The sequence below is a fragment of the Camelus bactrianus genome, chromosome 2 (genome assembly GCF_048773025.1).
Source record: "Camelus bactrianus isolate YW-2024 breed Bactrian camel chromosome 2, ASM4877302v1, whole genome shotgun sequence".
In the NCBI taxonomy this organism is placed as follows: domain Eukaryota; kingdom Metazoa; phylum Chordata; class Mammalia; order Artiodactyla; family Camelidae; genus Camelus; species Camelus bactrianus.
This window is the reverse complement of record NC_133540.1, coordinates 61,592,475-61,607,455: the sequence shown is the minus strand read 5'-3', so window position 1 is coordinate 61,607,455 and position 14,981 is coordinate 61,592,475. Positions and strand designations below refer to the sequence as shown.

Sequence of the window (14,981 nt, the reverse complement as noted above, 5' to 3'; positions counted from 1 at the left end):
GCAATGAACTAGAAATAAGTACACCTACATTTCATTCTCTTTTCTTCCACTGGAAGACGAATCAGAATGGGGGCCAGAGGTTCTCAAATGATATAAGTTAACATACTAGTTCTGAGATTATTTAGTTTTGTTACCTTTCCAAACACTGAATTTCTTATCTATTAAAAGCTGAAATTATCTGCTTCATACACCTTACAGATTTGTTTTGAGAATCAAATGAAATGTTTATGAAAGTACTTTTAAACTTCAAAGCACCCTGCAAGTATTCATACCATAAATGTTATTGTTAACACTTTAAATGTATTAGTAGTTTTAATATAAACATTTTTCACCTCAATCTTACCATCAACATACTGTTTCTGGATATGTCTTAAAAGGAAAGGCATAATCAGGAAACAAAGAAGGTTAAGATGGAATAAGGAGACTGCTATCTCAAAAAGGGTTTTGCTTTTTTTTTTTTTTTTTTCAGGTTTACAACAACCAATGATACTGTATTCCAATCACCTTTTTAAAAAGATGTTTGACTCCATGTCACATAATACCAATGAGCAACAGGCTAAGCTATACCCTGGCTAACTTTTGAGAGTCAACTATGACTTTTGATTTTATATGAAATTACCAGAAAAGTAATGAAGTAAGTCAAAATCTGACAGAGCTTCCAAGGCAATATATCAAGCAAAACACAGAAGCAGCTACTTAAGAACTCACTACATTCAAATTTCCTACTTCTTCAAAAACAACCCTGAATATCATAAAATCCAAGTGAAAACCACTGATGGCACAATTTAATACAACACTAATACTAACAGGTTTTTCAAAGTAATTTGATAGTACCAGGAAAAATAAGATACTTTCCCTTTACTTATCGTGAGAATGTAAGAGGTAACCATCCAAACTATATAACAGAAGGCTACAATTAGTAGCAGGAACTTGTTTAGATACATGGATTTCTTATGACAACAAAATTTTAAAAACAGTACTCTGTTATGCTGCCAATTTTGGCTTTATTTTTTACCTCATTTTTATTAGTGCACCAAGTACTTACATCTGGAATAAACCCAATCTCATTGAGATGATTGCTTAGCTCTGGATCATGGAATGCAATCATTTGAGAGAACACAGTCAGATACTCTGAAAACACAATAAAGTTTAAGAAAATCATTGTTTTTACATGGTATTTCAAATAAAAACATTAAATCCACATAAATTACTATTTTATTTACATTTTGAATGAGATTTAGTTCCCCTGTGAAGAAAACATACTTGAATAGGTAATTTCTGTTTTGTTACCACTTTAACTACTTATAGCTAATTATTAAACAAACATAAAAAGCTATGCCACAACTTATTTTCTACCTTCAGAGCTGTCAGTTCATTTCTTGAATCACAAATTATTCACATGATGCATGATGTTTTCCTATTAAATTCAACAAATATATTTTCTCTAGTGATAGTAAATCTGCCTCGCATTTATTATTTGTTCAAAAAGTGTAAGATACTTAAATAAGGAACAACACAGCCACAAATAGAATAATTATGCCTCAAATTTGTTTATATATACAGATATAGGCCGTTGTTCCAGTTCTAATTTATTGCCATCCAACTCTGCATTTGGCATATTTAGGAATAAGAATTAACATCATGTTAATCCAAAAATAGGCACACAGTAGGCAATTAAAATATCTGCTGTTGACTCTAATCCTATTCTAATTCATAGGATTTAGTTGGAATATGAGGAGTACTTCCTATTTTTTCCATTATTTCCACAAATTACTATCCTTGCCAATTTACATACTATGTACTAATTTAAACAAGATATAGGCAACAATCAACTCAAGGGCAAGTGACCATCACATTTTTACTAATTAAAAACACAAAATTATCACGTATTTCAAAGAGCTTAACTTTTTTTTCTTTTTGATATTGAAATGACAATAACTCAAGAAAGTTTTCCCTTAATAACCTCAATTTCTTCTTTCAATAACATAACAGATTTATTTATCAAACCAATTATTTGGTGAAAATAACCTCTAAAAATAATGTCTGCTTTTCTTATTTAGTTTTCAAAGTTCTTTATTTTTAACATTTCAAGAAATGGTACAAAATCCTCAACAATCTGTTAGTGTAAATAGCCTTCCTCCTTCTCTCAATTAAAACTTTGCTTCTAATGGACAGAATGTATTTTATAATTATTTGCTTATAAGCAACATCACATATTTTACAAAGAGAAGCATCAAGGCCAAAAAGAAAAGACAAGGAGGTGCTGTATTCAATACCCTGATAAAGTTTTATTCCAGATGAAACGTGAGCTTTTACCCACAGGGTGCTGGATAAAGAATGAGTATTTGATTAATACTTTTTCTTGATTTGATATTTATTCTACTGCAATAAATTCATTCTATCGACTGTCTCATCTTTTGCTCTAAGAACAAGAAAGGTACAATTTACGTCAGCTTCAAGAGTTATAGATAAAAGTGAAGACTCAGGACAGAACCCAAGGGTCAAGGAACTTCTGGGTTTAACTTCTAACTTTTTTTCCTCCTTCCAATTAGTGGTGGCATGTTTATAGACCTAACTTACCCAGAAGCCAGAAGTAAGCAACATCAACAATCATAAGCATTCAACTTTATGTTGATGAAAGCATAGTTATTAACTTTTTAAAAGCACGCTTCATTTTAAACAAGAAACTCATGCCGCTGGCAATTCTCCATAGCTATACCTATGATTATTAAATATCTTTCTTATTTGAGCCTGATAAAAGATAATTACTATTTGGGATTACACAGCTAATTAAGGTTATACTGAAGAAACCTAATTTATCATGAAAACATTTTCCTTGTGCTCTGCCAAACACTGATGGCCAGATTTATATATGGTATGTGTCATAACTGCATGTATATATAAAATACACACAAATACACATTTATGTATAAAATACATACAAATAAATATGTGTATACATTTATTTTGTATATTACTACATACTATATATTATTTCATATATGTAAATAGAAATTGTAAGGCTGGCATACTTTTTGGTTGCTAAGGACAGGCTTTGGAATGAGATATATTATGTCTTGTTATATTTAGAAAAATTTCTTTAAAGGGGAGATATTACAGAACTGATGAGATCAGCACAGTGTCAGATTTCAAGTTATTTCAAAAGTGTCAAAAAAGTTCACCGGGGCAAATTAAAAAAAAAATGAAACGCACGTGTCCTCTGATTTATAAACCAACCTGAGAGAATTTAGGAGGAGCTACTGAAAAACAGACAGCAGTCAAAATAAAACAAAAGATTCTATGGGTATTACTGCTGATTCTTTTAAAATGTTCACAAAATACTGTGTGATTTATTATAATAAAGATTTACATCTAGAGCCATAAAATGACCCCTCAAATAGTATTTTCTAACCAATAGGTGAACTATGTAAGGGTAAATGCTATCCTTTAAAAAAATTGGAGGTGGGGTGGATAGCTCAGTGGTAGAGCACATGCCCAGTGTGGATGAGGTTCTGGGTTCAATCTCCAGTACCTCCATTAAAAATAAATAAATAAACCTAATCCCCCACTCCCCCCCAAAAAGAACAACAAATAAAATTAAGGTATTTATCAAATTTCCTCTTAAACTTCAAGTAAGGTTTAATATTGCACTATGGCACAAAATCATGTCTCATATAAATTTTCTATTTTAATGGAACTTTCTATCTTTGAATTTTTTGCAGTGAGATATAAAATTAATTCATCTTTTTCCTTTAGTCTCACCATATTAAAAATTCTTATTCTTCTCTTCTACAACAGCTTTTTTATTTATCACATACTTTTAAATGATAATTCCCAAAGAATTCAGTGTAAGGATTTTATATGGCACTATCATATTTTTGTGCAGTTATTTATAAATAAGCCATCTATTTCCTTTTTTAAATTTTCATAAAATAGATAGAGAGATATTTCATTAAGTCCCACACATGGGTATCCTTATTTTTTCCTATCTGACCAGTCTTTTCTGCTTTCATCCTCTTAGCAGGGGTAAGGAGAAGATGAAGAATCATGGGTGACAGATCTAAAGTAAAAAGGTTTCCTCTGCTCACAAATAAAAAATGGCATTCTCAATTCTGTAACTATTTGTTATTTTCCATCAGGTTGCTAGTTTATCCTGAAGATGATAAGTCAGATAAACATACAGAGGAGCTACTGAAAAACAGACCAGTAGTCAAAATGAATTTCTTGTCAACTAAAAAGTGCCCAAACTAAACCATCTGGTGACATTTTGACTCACTGTATTCAAAACAAGCTGAAGTTATTTTATTGTAGGTGACCCCAAATTAGATTATTTCCTGTTACAAATTTTGCGAGCTGTAAAATTTGGCTTACTGTCTAAAGCCACAAGAATAAGCACCAACTTTTATGTCTAAATGGGAAGAGGGGGTTTCAAAAGAAGAGAAAGGAAAGAGAAAGGTAATTTTCTGAACTGCATTTGTGAGCCATTTTAGTTTTTGCTCACATACTCCACTCTAGCAAAAAATCTACAAGCGAACTTAATAGTTCTTATAATATTTCTAGTATTGTAGAACATTTTCTGTCTCAGGGAAAATTTCCTTAGTCATATGATGCAAGACATTCTTGAAAATGCTCAATGTATTTCCTACTATTTCCCAATATCCTATCATTAAAGTCATCCATGACAAAGATGGGCATTAAAACCAGAAATATGCAATGTACTGTTTCTCTGAATATATAACCCTTACAGTGAAGTTGCATGTTCTTTCTCACTCTTTGTTACTGTTTGATGAGAAAGGAGATTTATAATATACCCCATATGACAACTGGACTTTAGACTTTGATGTTTCTCTTCTTTCTTCCCTCCCCCTAAAAGACTTACTGAATGTCTATGTGTAGTGTGACCATGTATCCTAGTTTATCTGGGAGAGTCCTGGTTGCCACCTGCAGACTCAGTATCTGGTGCCTTTAGTGCCCCTTTAATCCTCAAAAATATCACAATTTAGTTAGACAGTTATCCTAGCTATGTGTGGCACTACGTTAAATGCTAGGGACATTACAGTGAAGACGATACTGCCCTTGCCCCTCAAAGGATTTAGGAACATATACAGGTAAGCAGAAAATTGGGGAAATTTTCACACAGTTTTATTTCCCAAGTTTATACACTATTTCCTTCTATATTTCCCTTTCTGACTTGCGGGAACTACACCTTTTAATGGTCAAAGTGTGACTATGCCTTGGTTTTATAAACAGTGCAAGGATATGTTTAACGTTTTGGTAAAATTGCACTGGCTGTTTTGGTGAACAATACACATTACAATGACTTCAAAAAACAGTTTAAAAGTTTCATAGGCCAGTTTTCTGAGGTTCCCTTCTTAAGGGCAAAATGGCATTAAGGTTTAGTTGGGTTTTCCATGAAGGATTAGTTTCCACTCATAATAACTAAATGGCTGTTTCTTGTCACTGGCCCGAAGCTGCCTTTTTTCTCTTCAGAGCCCTGAAATATGTCTGTCCTGCAAGTTATAAGCATGTTTTCTATCACTGAAATTCTAACTAATCTATCCCTTTTAAATTCCTCCATATTTTTCCAATCCAACTGGTACTCTAAGGTTCTAAATCTAGGAGTAATTTTAGTAATTTTAGATAATCTTGGGGCCAACCCTGAGTTATGTAATCATATAAAGTTCCTATGTGTTTGTCCTTTATCAACTCAACAGTAAGTTTACTGGGTATAATTTGATAGTGCCAAAAATGATTTTGAATACTCACTTAGGCAGAAGTAATTAAATTTATTATCTTCTTAAAAATGTCTGCAGGTAATAAGTTAATAGGACCATGGTTAAAAAACAAACAAAACAGAATTATCTTGACTAATAAGATCGTTTTTCTCTCTTCTGTAAGAGGCAAAGCATTGAGTCTTATAAGTATGTAAATATTCTATTTTATGTAAAACTTTAAAATTAAAAAATTTTTAATTCCTATGAGGATATAATTACAAAAATAAATGTTTTTTCCAAGAAAATTTAATGTTGCTATTGAATATGGAAACTTTTGGTTTCTGTCGAGTCAATTAAATGACTAAATAAATATGAAGTATTACAATTAGCTGTTGAATTGACTGGTTTCATATGACGTAGGATTTTTCCCAAAACTTGTGGGTAAAAAAAGTGTGCACGTGGTATTTGTGCCATTCAAAATCAATGTTACTTTGAAGTTTAAAGCTCAAAACACAAAGGAGCCAGAGGACAAACAAGAGGGAAAACAATAAAATGAGAACTATTTCTAATTACAAGCCTCAAATAAATATTTCAAAGAAGAGTACATCACTGCTCTTCCATAAACCTTGGTAACAAATAATCAGTGTACTGTTTCAGCTCCTTCTTTAGCTCTCCATCTCTCTTTTCCTGGCTCCACGTACCAGATTTGACTACTGTTTTTTTCATCAACCTATTTGGCACCTTTTTTTTTTGCAGTCCATTTCCTTGTTCTCTGTCTTAAGAATATCCTTCTCTCTTCACCAAGCAAATTCCTACTCAAATTTCAAATTCATCAATAAGTATCCTGTCTTTTATGAAACCTTTTCAAACATATCATCTCTTCTCTTTGCCACCAAAAACAAAACAAAACAAAAAGTTAAAAAATTAATATAACCTCACCTGACTTCTTCCTTTGTGCTAATATAGTAATATGTACATGTATTTCATTAACTTATAATTAGTTACTTTCACATTTATTTCCTGTATTTGGCTATGAAATCCCTTGGAAAGACAGACTGTTATCTACTTCAAGAACCTCCATTCCTTAAACAGTGCTTGGCATAGAGTTAGTGTAGAGTAATTACTAAAAGAAAGGCTAAATTAATTGAAAACATTTTTTCCTTATATTACGTATATAATCAATACAAAAATTGGATAAATGATTTAAAACACCTAGTCTATTGTTTTTAGGAAAACATATGCTACATTTTTCAATATAATATTTTAAAAAATTTATTTCAGCTTTAAAAAGTTTCATAATTAATTACAAATTCAGAGATTTCCTAAAACTTATAGAAATTATATCTGAAAAGATGATTAATATTGAGAGAAATAAACCTTTAATAATTGTATTTTAATTATAATACTGAATATTAAAGCACATTACTGATTAATCAGTCAAACTAGATAAGAGCCTATTTGACCTTTTTGACTGGTCTTTCCAAATCTGTGTTGTATACACTATGTTTCTCTTGTATTTTCTAAATGAAAAAAGATCTGATCTTGTTTATTTGTATAATAAACCTTTTAAAGGTGTATTAAATAAGTTTGTAGTTAAAAATTGTGAAAACCCATCTTTTTCATGTTGAAAATTCATTTCATTATCAACACATAACAAACACATCTATCTGTGATATGAAAAAATTACTGGATAAATAAAACTTTTTAGAGGTAAATCATTTCTGTATTTAAAACAGAAATCAACACAGAATCAAAATAGAAGCTAATGTAATAAAAGCTATCTAATATGGCCCTCTGAGAGCTGGTCATTTAGCCAGGCATCATACAGCTATCTTATAAATAATAACCAATTCATTTTACAAGTCTTATTTTAATTGTTTACTAAAAATTCTCCAAATAAGTAAATCTTTCTTAAAGTATAGGAACTATGCTTTAAAAGAGGGCTGACAAATTTGGAAAAATGTCATTTCAGGGGTTTTATATAGGAAAAGTTCAGTTAATTTTACAGGTACCTGCATAAATCATAGCAAGGTAGTTTTTGAACCAGCTCCTGGAGTAATGGAAATAAAAGCAAAAATACAAATGGGATCTAATTAAACTTAAAAGCTTTAGCACAACTAAGGATACCATCAACAAAACAAAAAGACAACCCATAGAATGGGAGAAAATATTTGCAAATGATGTGACCTACAAAGGACTAATTTCCAAAATATGCAAAGAGCTCATACACCTTATTATCAAAAAAACAAGCAACCCAATCAAAAAATGAGCAGAAGACCTAAATAGACATCTTTCCAAAGACATACAGATGGCCAATAGGCACATGAAAAGATCAACATCACTAATTATTACAGAAAAGCACATCAAAACTATAATGAGATATCACCTCACACCAGCCAGAATGGCTATCATTAAAAAGTCTACAAACGACAAACGCTGGAGAGAAACCCTCCAACAATGTTGGTGGGAATGTACATTGGTGCAGCCACTATGGAGGACAGTATGGAGGTTCCCTTGAAAACTAAAAATAGACTTACCCTATGATCCAGCAATCCCACTCCTGGGCATATACCCGGAGAAAATATAATTCAAAAAGACACCTGCACTCCAATGTTCATGGCAGCAATATTTACAATAGCCAAGACATGAAAACAACCCAAATGTCCATCAACAGATGACTGGATAAAGAAGATGTGTGTGTGTGTGTGTTTATATTTATATATATGATGTGTATATATGTAATGGAATACTACTCAGCCATAAAAAAGTATAAAATAATGCCATTTGCAGCAACATGAATGGACCTGGAGATCATTGTTCTAAGTGAGGTAAGCCAAAAAGAGAAAGAAAAATGCCATATGATATTGCTTATATGTGGAATCTAAAAAGAAAAGGACAAAAATGAATGACTTATTATTTATAACTTAGATGATTATTTCTTGAATATGTGTAAGCACATTTGACTGTCTTTTATGATTGGATTACTGCATTATGTTGATTCTTATTTTGGCTTTATTCCTTTCATAATTATGTAAGTTTAAAAAACTAAAGCTCTAAATTGTTCTTAGAAACAAACAGTATATACATGTAAAATTTTAAAAGATGTATATAGAAATAAAATATTATGTCTATGAGAGAGAAAAAAAAAAGAAACTGGCAAACTGTTTTCTAAAGTGGTTGTGTGATTTTATGTTCCCACCAGCAGTGTATGAAAATTCCAGTTGCTCCACATTTTTGCCAACATTTGGCAAGATCTGTCTTTTCAATATTAGCCACCCTAAAAGGTAAATTAGTATCTCATTGTGATTAATTGTGCATTTCTCTAATGACTAATGATGTTGAGCATTTCCATGTGTTTTTGCCATCTATATATCTTTCTTTGCTAAAGTATTCAAATCTGTTGCCCATTATTGATTGAGTCTGTTTTTGCTTTTTTAATGTAGAATTTGAGAATTCTTTTTATATTGTGGATACATTCTTTATCAGTGTGTGATTTGCAAATATTTTATCCTAGTCTCTGTCTTATCTTTTCATTCAGAGTGTCTTTCAGAGAGCAGAATTTCTTAATTTTGATAAAACCCAATTTATCACATTTTTGTTTAGTGATTTATATTTTGTGGTTATAGCTAGGAAATCTTGGCCAACCAAGTTCACAAAGATTTTCCCTTATTTTTTTCCTGGAAATTTTAGGTTTTACATTTAGGTCGAGGACTCTATTGAGTAAATCTGTGTATACAATGAATGTTATTGATCAAGGTTTTTTTTTTGGTAAGTGGATATACTATCATTTTGACACCATTTGTTGAAAACATTCTTTCTCTATTGAATTGCCTTTGTACTTTTGCTGAAAATAATTGATTATATATGTATAAATCTGTTTCTGTTTTCTCAATTCTTTTCCAATGACTTACTTGCATATGTTGATGTCAATACCACAAAAAAAGTAACAACAAAAAAAAACCAACAAAAACTACAGGTTCCTGTTAGATTTACATTAACAGCATTATACTGCTGCCTTACATTTAACTGAGGATTAGGGAATCACTTTTTGTGTTACACAAATACTAAACTGATTATTTTATATCTTTAACCTCGACAGTTTGTCTTTCGTGACTATTTGACATATTTTACATTGCATAGCCTCTGAAATTTCCTGGTATCATGTAAGGTGTTATTAAATCCTCTCATTTTGGCATTACTGGAATCTTAAAGAGCACATTGTCAACTCTATAATAAACATTACTGATAAGGGTAGTAAGAAAACTATGAATAAGTATGGAACACATCCCTATTAATAAGAAACAAGATACACTCTTACAGGTCATTACTTCATAAATTCTTGGAAGATATTACATGATTCTTGAAGTTGCATGGTTTTACTAAATTAACCTACAAGCAAAAGGTAACTTCCTTCCATAAAATATACTTGTCCTTGATTATAAAAAAATTAAAGCAAAAAGTTGCTGCCCTCTGAAAAAAACATTCTTAAATTAATCCCAACTATATATAAGTTCACATTCTAGGAATGTACAGGGAATTAGGCATAGCCATTTTAAATCAAATCATTTCAAAATACAAATGTAAATCATTAGAACTTACATTTCAAAACTCACATAGAGACATTAGACATTATTTCAATTTCTAGCAACTATCTATATTGTAGACACAGAGAACTGTGAATAATCACATACTTTGATGTGTTTGTAAATACAAACACTAAATTTTTTAAAAGAATTTTATTATATTTCTTTATATGCCAATGGAAATGAGGCTGGAAAAATAAGTGTTTTTGTGTGCTGAGCTATTTATACATATTCTTTTTCTCTTATTTTAGTCTCTTTATCTTTTTAATTTACATTTCCCTTTCTGCCTGCTCTCTCATTTTCTCCTTATGATGACCTTTGATATTCTAGTTTTATACTCATTTCTAACTAAGTAAAAATATTGCTAATTGAGACCCTACTTAGAATTTTAGACAAATCAGACACAGCTTGCAGTTTTATCTATTCAAATTGAGTGAATTACATGAAACCATGACATAGATATAAATAAAACACAGCATCAGCTTTAAGTTGTTTAAAGTTTAGTGGAATTAATAAGACATATATGTAAAAGCAGAAAAAGTCTAAATAAAGAGGGTATAGGATAAATTTCATAAAAATGGTAAATGGGGAGACTGCAACCAGTTGATAGTCTGTTCCAAAAGAAATACAAAAATGGAAGAAAATTTCCTGCGTTTAAAACATTAAAATCTTGTTGAAAAGATAAGACATAAAACAATATGTAATGCTATGACAATAATTACACTAGCAAAAAAAATTATAATGATAGTAATAAAAATAGTAATAGTAACAATAACAATAAAAAAACAACAATTATTGTTATTGAATTGAATGCTTCTGTGTGCCAGGCATTCACCCATTTTATTATGTTTAACCTTTACAACAATCTTTATTTCAGGTATGAGGAAAATTATACCTTATTTTTTAAGATTCACAATAAGCAATGAAACTTAAAGTTGAAACAAAGTTTGTCTGATTCAAAAGTGTTTATTATTAAACTTTTATTATACTACTTTAAAAAATGAGTTTAAAAATAATAGTAAAAGTTTGAATGTGGCTGAAGTAGTCCTGAAAAAATTCACAGATGGGTTATGTTATGTCCTGGACTCTGAAGGAGGAGGTATCTTTTAGTAAAGAAAAGAAAGAAGGAGGATATTTTGGGTGTTCAAGCATGGTGAATAAGATGAATGAGAAGTGTTTTCATTATTCTATTTACTTACACCATTAAACACTGTTTAAACTTTTTACTAATTCAAATAGGCTTGTCCATGGTGAAGCTTTTTTTGGCACTGTTAATCGTGAGACAGACAAACAACTAGACTCTTAATTTCTTAAACTGGCATGCCTGAATTTGAAATGAACTAAGATTAGATATTAAAGTTATTAGAAAAATATCATAATTCTTTCTGGACTTGGAGGAAAGATTGTTCCCATATTTTATTGAGTCAAAATCATAAATTTCACTGTGTATTTGTCACTTTTGACATAAGGACTTTCCCTATAAAAAGACGATGAAACACATTTGCTTACCTTGTATTACATGTGAGTTGTCTTTCAAGAAGAAGTTATACAGGTATTTGGGGATAAAGGCAGACATACACGCGTAAGCCAAGGCTAAGAAAGAATAAGGCAAATATAAAAACTTAGTTAATGAGGTAAATGATCAGCAGTCACTCACTCGCTTAACACACATTCTTTGAATTTACTTTTTAACAAGAATTTTGTTAATAAATGAAGGACGCACAAAATTAAAGGGGAAAAGAATCCTCTACTATTTAAAACAGAAAATATTTTGGACATCAAAAGATAACCACCCAAGTAACTTTTCAATTTTAAACTACCGTGGCAATCGTCATCCCACAAGAATAAAAACCTTAATACCAGAACTTTATGCGTTTTAAAAAATCTCTAAACATAATCATTATTAATGAGCTATATAAATCTTGAGATCCTTAATCTTTGTTGATGCAAACAAAATAGCCTGAGAACTTTGGATTTAGAAACACTAGTAATAAATTGCTCTCTCACAGATCTTTTACTATTCCTGGGTCAAATACATGTGTTAACAGACTATGCCTAACTAAACACAGTAAAACCTGTAGTCTAAAGAATAATATCAGAGAACAGGGATTTTAAAAATGATTCAAATAGTAAAATTTTAGTTCTCTGGGATTATGCTATTTCTACTTAATTCCAGAAACCTATGCAAATTCTGATGTGAAATACAGTTTGAAAAGATGGAGATTCTGAGACTGAGACTTCTAAAGATTTATGCTATGTTAACATTCTCTATATGTGATATCATTAGGGACAGTCATAATAAATATTCAAATATTTATTGAAAAAGCTACTATAAAAAAGGCATTATATCAGGGGACAGAAGACAACCCCTTGTCATTAAAAAAATCTGCTAACCAAAAAAAGGGTTACTATAATTATAAAAGAAAACACACAAGATAAATTTCTGGAGATACAAGGTGTCATACGGATTCAGGAGGGTGAGTAAGAAAAGTCTTCATTAAGGAGGCAGTGGTTGAAATGATCGACTTCGGAGATACAAGATCAATACTGTTTTCTTTATAAATTGTTTGGAAAGTATACATAAACCAAAACTAACTTCTAAAAAAGTCAGAATTTTCTTCAAAATTTCATAAAAATGGTCACCAAAGTAGATGAATGCATTTAGAATAATTCATCAGATTCTCCCTAAATCTCTAGTCACTGCCTGATCACAGTTGAAACTCTCCAGTTATAAAAATCATCCATATCCTCTAAAATGAGTCTAATAGATTATTTCACAGAAATTTACACTATCTACCAGGAAGACAAGAACCTTACAATGAAAACAAAAAATTTTCATGTTTGAATAAAATATTTTTAGAAGAATACACGCAAGAATTATTTAAACGATAAATAGGCTTACCTTCATTATTGAAATTTAAATATAGGAATGGAGCACAAAGTGAGTCAAGACCTGATGGAGAGAGGTTGGGGGAAAGAATTCAAACAAACATAATCCAGCAGAATTGTAGATATATACCTTATTGAGTTCTCTGCATTACTTCTATATAGATTAAGCATTATACATATTACCCATTCAGAAATATATTACCTTATGGGTTATTGTGAGGAGTAACGATAGTGACTGGCACAGAGTAAACATCCAATATAAATCAACTATTATTATTATTGATATTATTATGAGTTGAAGAGAGAAATACAGTAACAAAAAATGTGAAAATGATAAAAAAAAAAGCTTGGGATATAGTCCCATCTCTGACCCTGACTGTTATCTTGGCAATCACTTAACTCCAGGCAGGTTTCCTAGTCTAGGAGATGAAAATTTGTCTTAACATGATTCTCTGGGATAATGAAAAAAAAATCCTTTAAAAAGTTGTGAAGTAAAATACAGATACATGACAAATTTCTATTATTGATAATAATGCTATTTGTATGTTATCATGTTGAAAGAATGTACATAAATTTATCTATAATTGTTAGGGAGATATAGAACTCTAAAATGAACAGAGCTAGGAAAAATAATAGCTTCATCTTTAAGCTTGGCCAGAAATAGAGAACTGAAATATAAACACTACTATTTTTAACAAAAAATTCAAAAATAAGACTGGGTGAAATGAGTTTCTCATTCATGAATTTATCAATGACCACAAAAATAGCAATGAGAAAAGCTAAAAATCAAGAATATGGAGGATCAAACATATTAAAAAAAGAGAGACAATAATTAAAATGAGAAGTTTAGGGTGATATCCTACTCCCAATTATAAGTGTAACTTGGAAATCATTAAATGTCAAGAATATCAACTAGCCCAAAATTATTTATGATACAAAATTATTATTTGCATAAATACTGAAGAATATATTCACAAAGATTACAATAGCACAAAATATTCTTTATATTTTCCTAATTATCAGGATGACAAGTTGTCTCATTAAATAGCATGCATTTAAATGATATTAACTAGGCATTTAGACAAAGTAAAAATAAAGTTCTCATATAAACCTCTCAAAAAAATAGAGCATAGTTTTAGTATTGACCTTTCTCAAATCATGGCTATTTTGATATTTGTTTTAATTAAAAAAATTGTCAGTCATGCAACATGCTCCTAATACTTCAAAAGGAGTCTTAATAACTAGGGAAAAAAAGTTACCTTGCCAATAAACAAGATCAGGATGGGACACTACCCAGGCTTTTAATACACGCCTAAATTTTGCATGACCTTCTGGTGATGATAACAATTCATCATATTGATGACACCTAGGTATATCCACTTCAATCTGTAAAACAATAAGGTGGAACTGTAACAGAGTGATCACCAATAAACCCCAAGATAAGGAAGAGCATAAATCATATTATGAATTCAGAATAGGCCACCTACATAATCTTGGTGTCTGAAGTTTTTGAATTTTATATTAATACTCTGGAAACAACAAAAAAAAGTTGTAAGTATACTTGGAAAAAAGTTCGTTTATATTGAAAAGGTATGTATTAATTTAGTTTTCAAAAAACCTTCCTTTGCAATCTGGCCTAAATAAAGGACAAATTCTTCAGACAAAAAAAGTACATTATTTGGAAAAGTTACTTGGCCTAAACTCCTTTAAGGAACAGTTTTAACTCACTAATGAGTTAGAGTATATCTTAGAGAGTTAAGAGTTATGCTTCTGCAAAATCGTATACATGTGATAG

At 30.6% G+C, this 14,981-nt stretch overlaps 1 protein-coding gene across 6 annotated transcripts in view; it reads right to left on the bottom strand.

Annotated features, from left to right (window-relative positions):
* The window catches only part of TBCK (TBC1 domain containing kinase), a 197,058-nt gene that overhangs the window by 116,779 nt on the left and 65,298 nt on the right, over nucleotides 1-14,981 (bottom strand). For all 6 annotated transcript variants that reach the window (XR_012499465.1, XR_012499462.1, XR_012499463.1 and 3 more), the window contains exons 17-20: nucleotides 14,446-14,572; nucleotides 13,200-13,250; nucleotides 11,807-11,890; nucleotides 1,046-1,131 (exon numbers count right to left, since the gene is read on the bottom strand). Coding sequence is in view for 1 of the 6 variants with exons in the window: in XM_010953629.3 (XP_010951931.1) it covers nucleotides 1,046-1,131; nucleotides 11,807-11,890; nucleotides 13,200-13,250; nucleotides 14,446-14,572 (348 nt within the window). In the remaining 5 variants the exon portion in view is untranslated. The remainder of the gene's footprint in view (nucleotides 1-1,045; nucleotides 1,132-11,806; nucleotides 11,891-13,199; nucleotides 13,251-14,445; nucleotides 14,573-14,981) is intronic.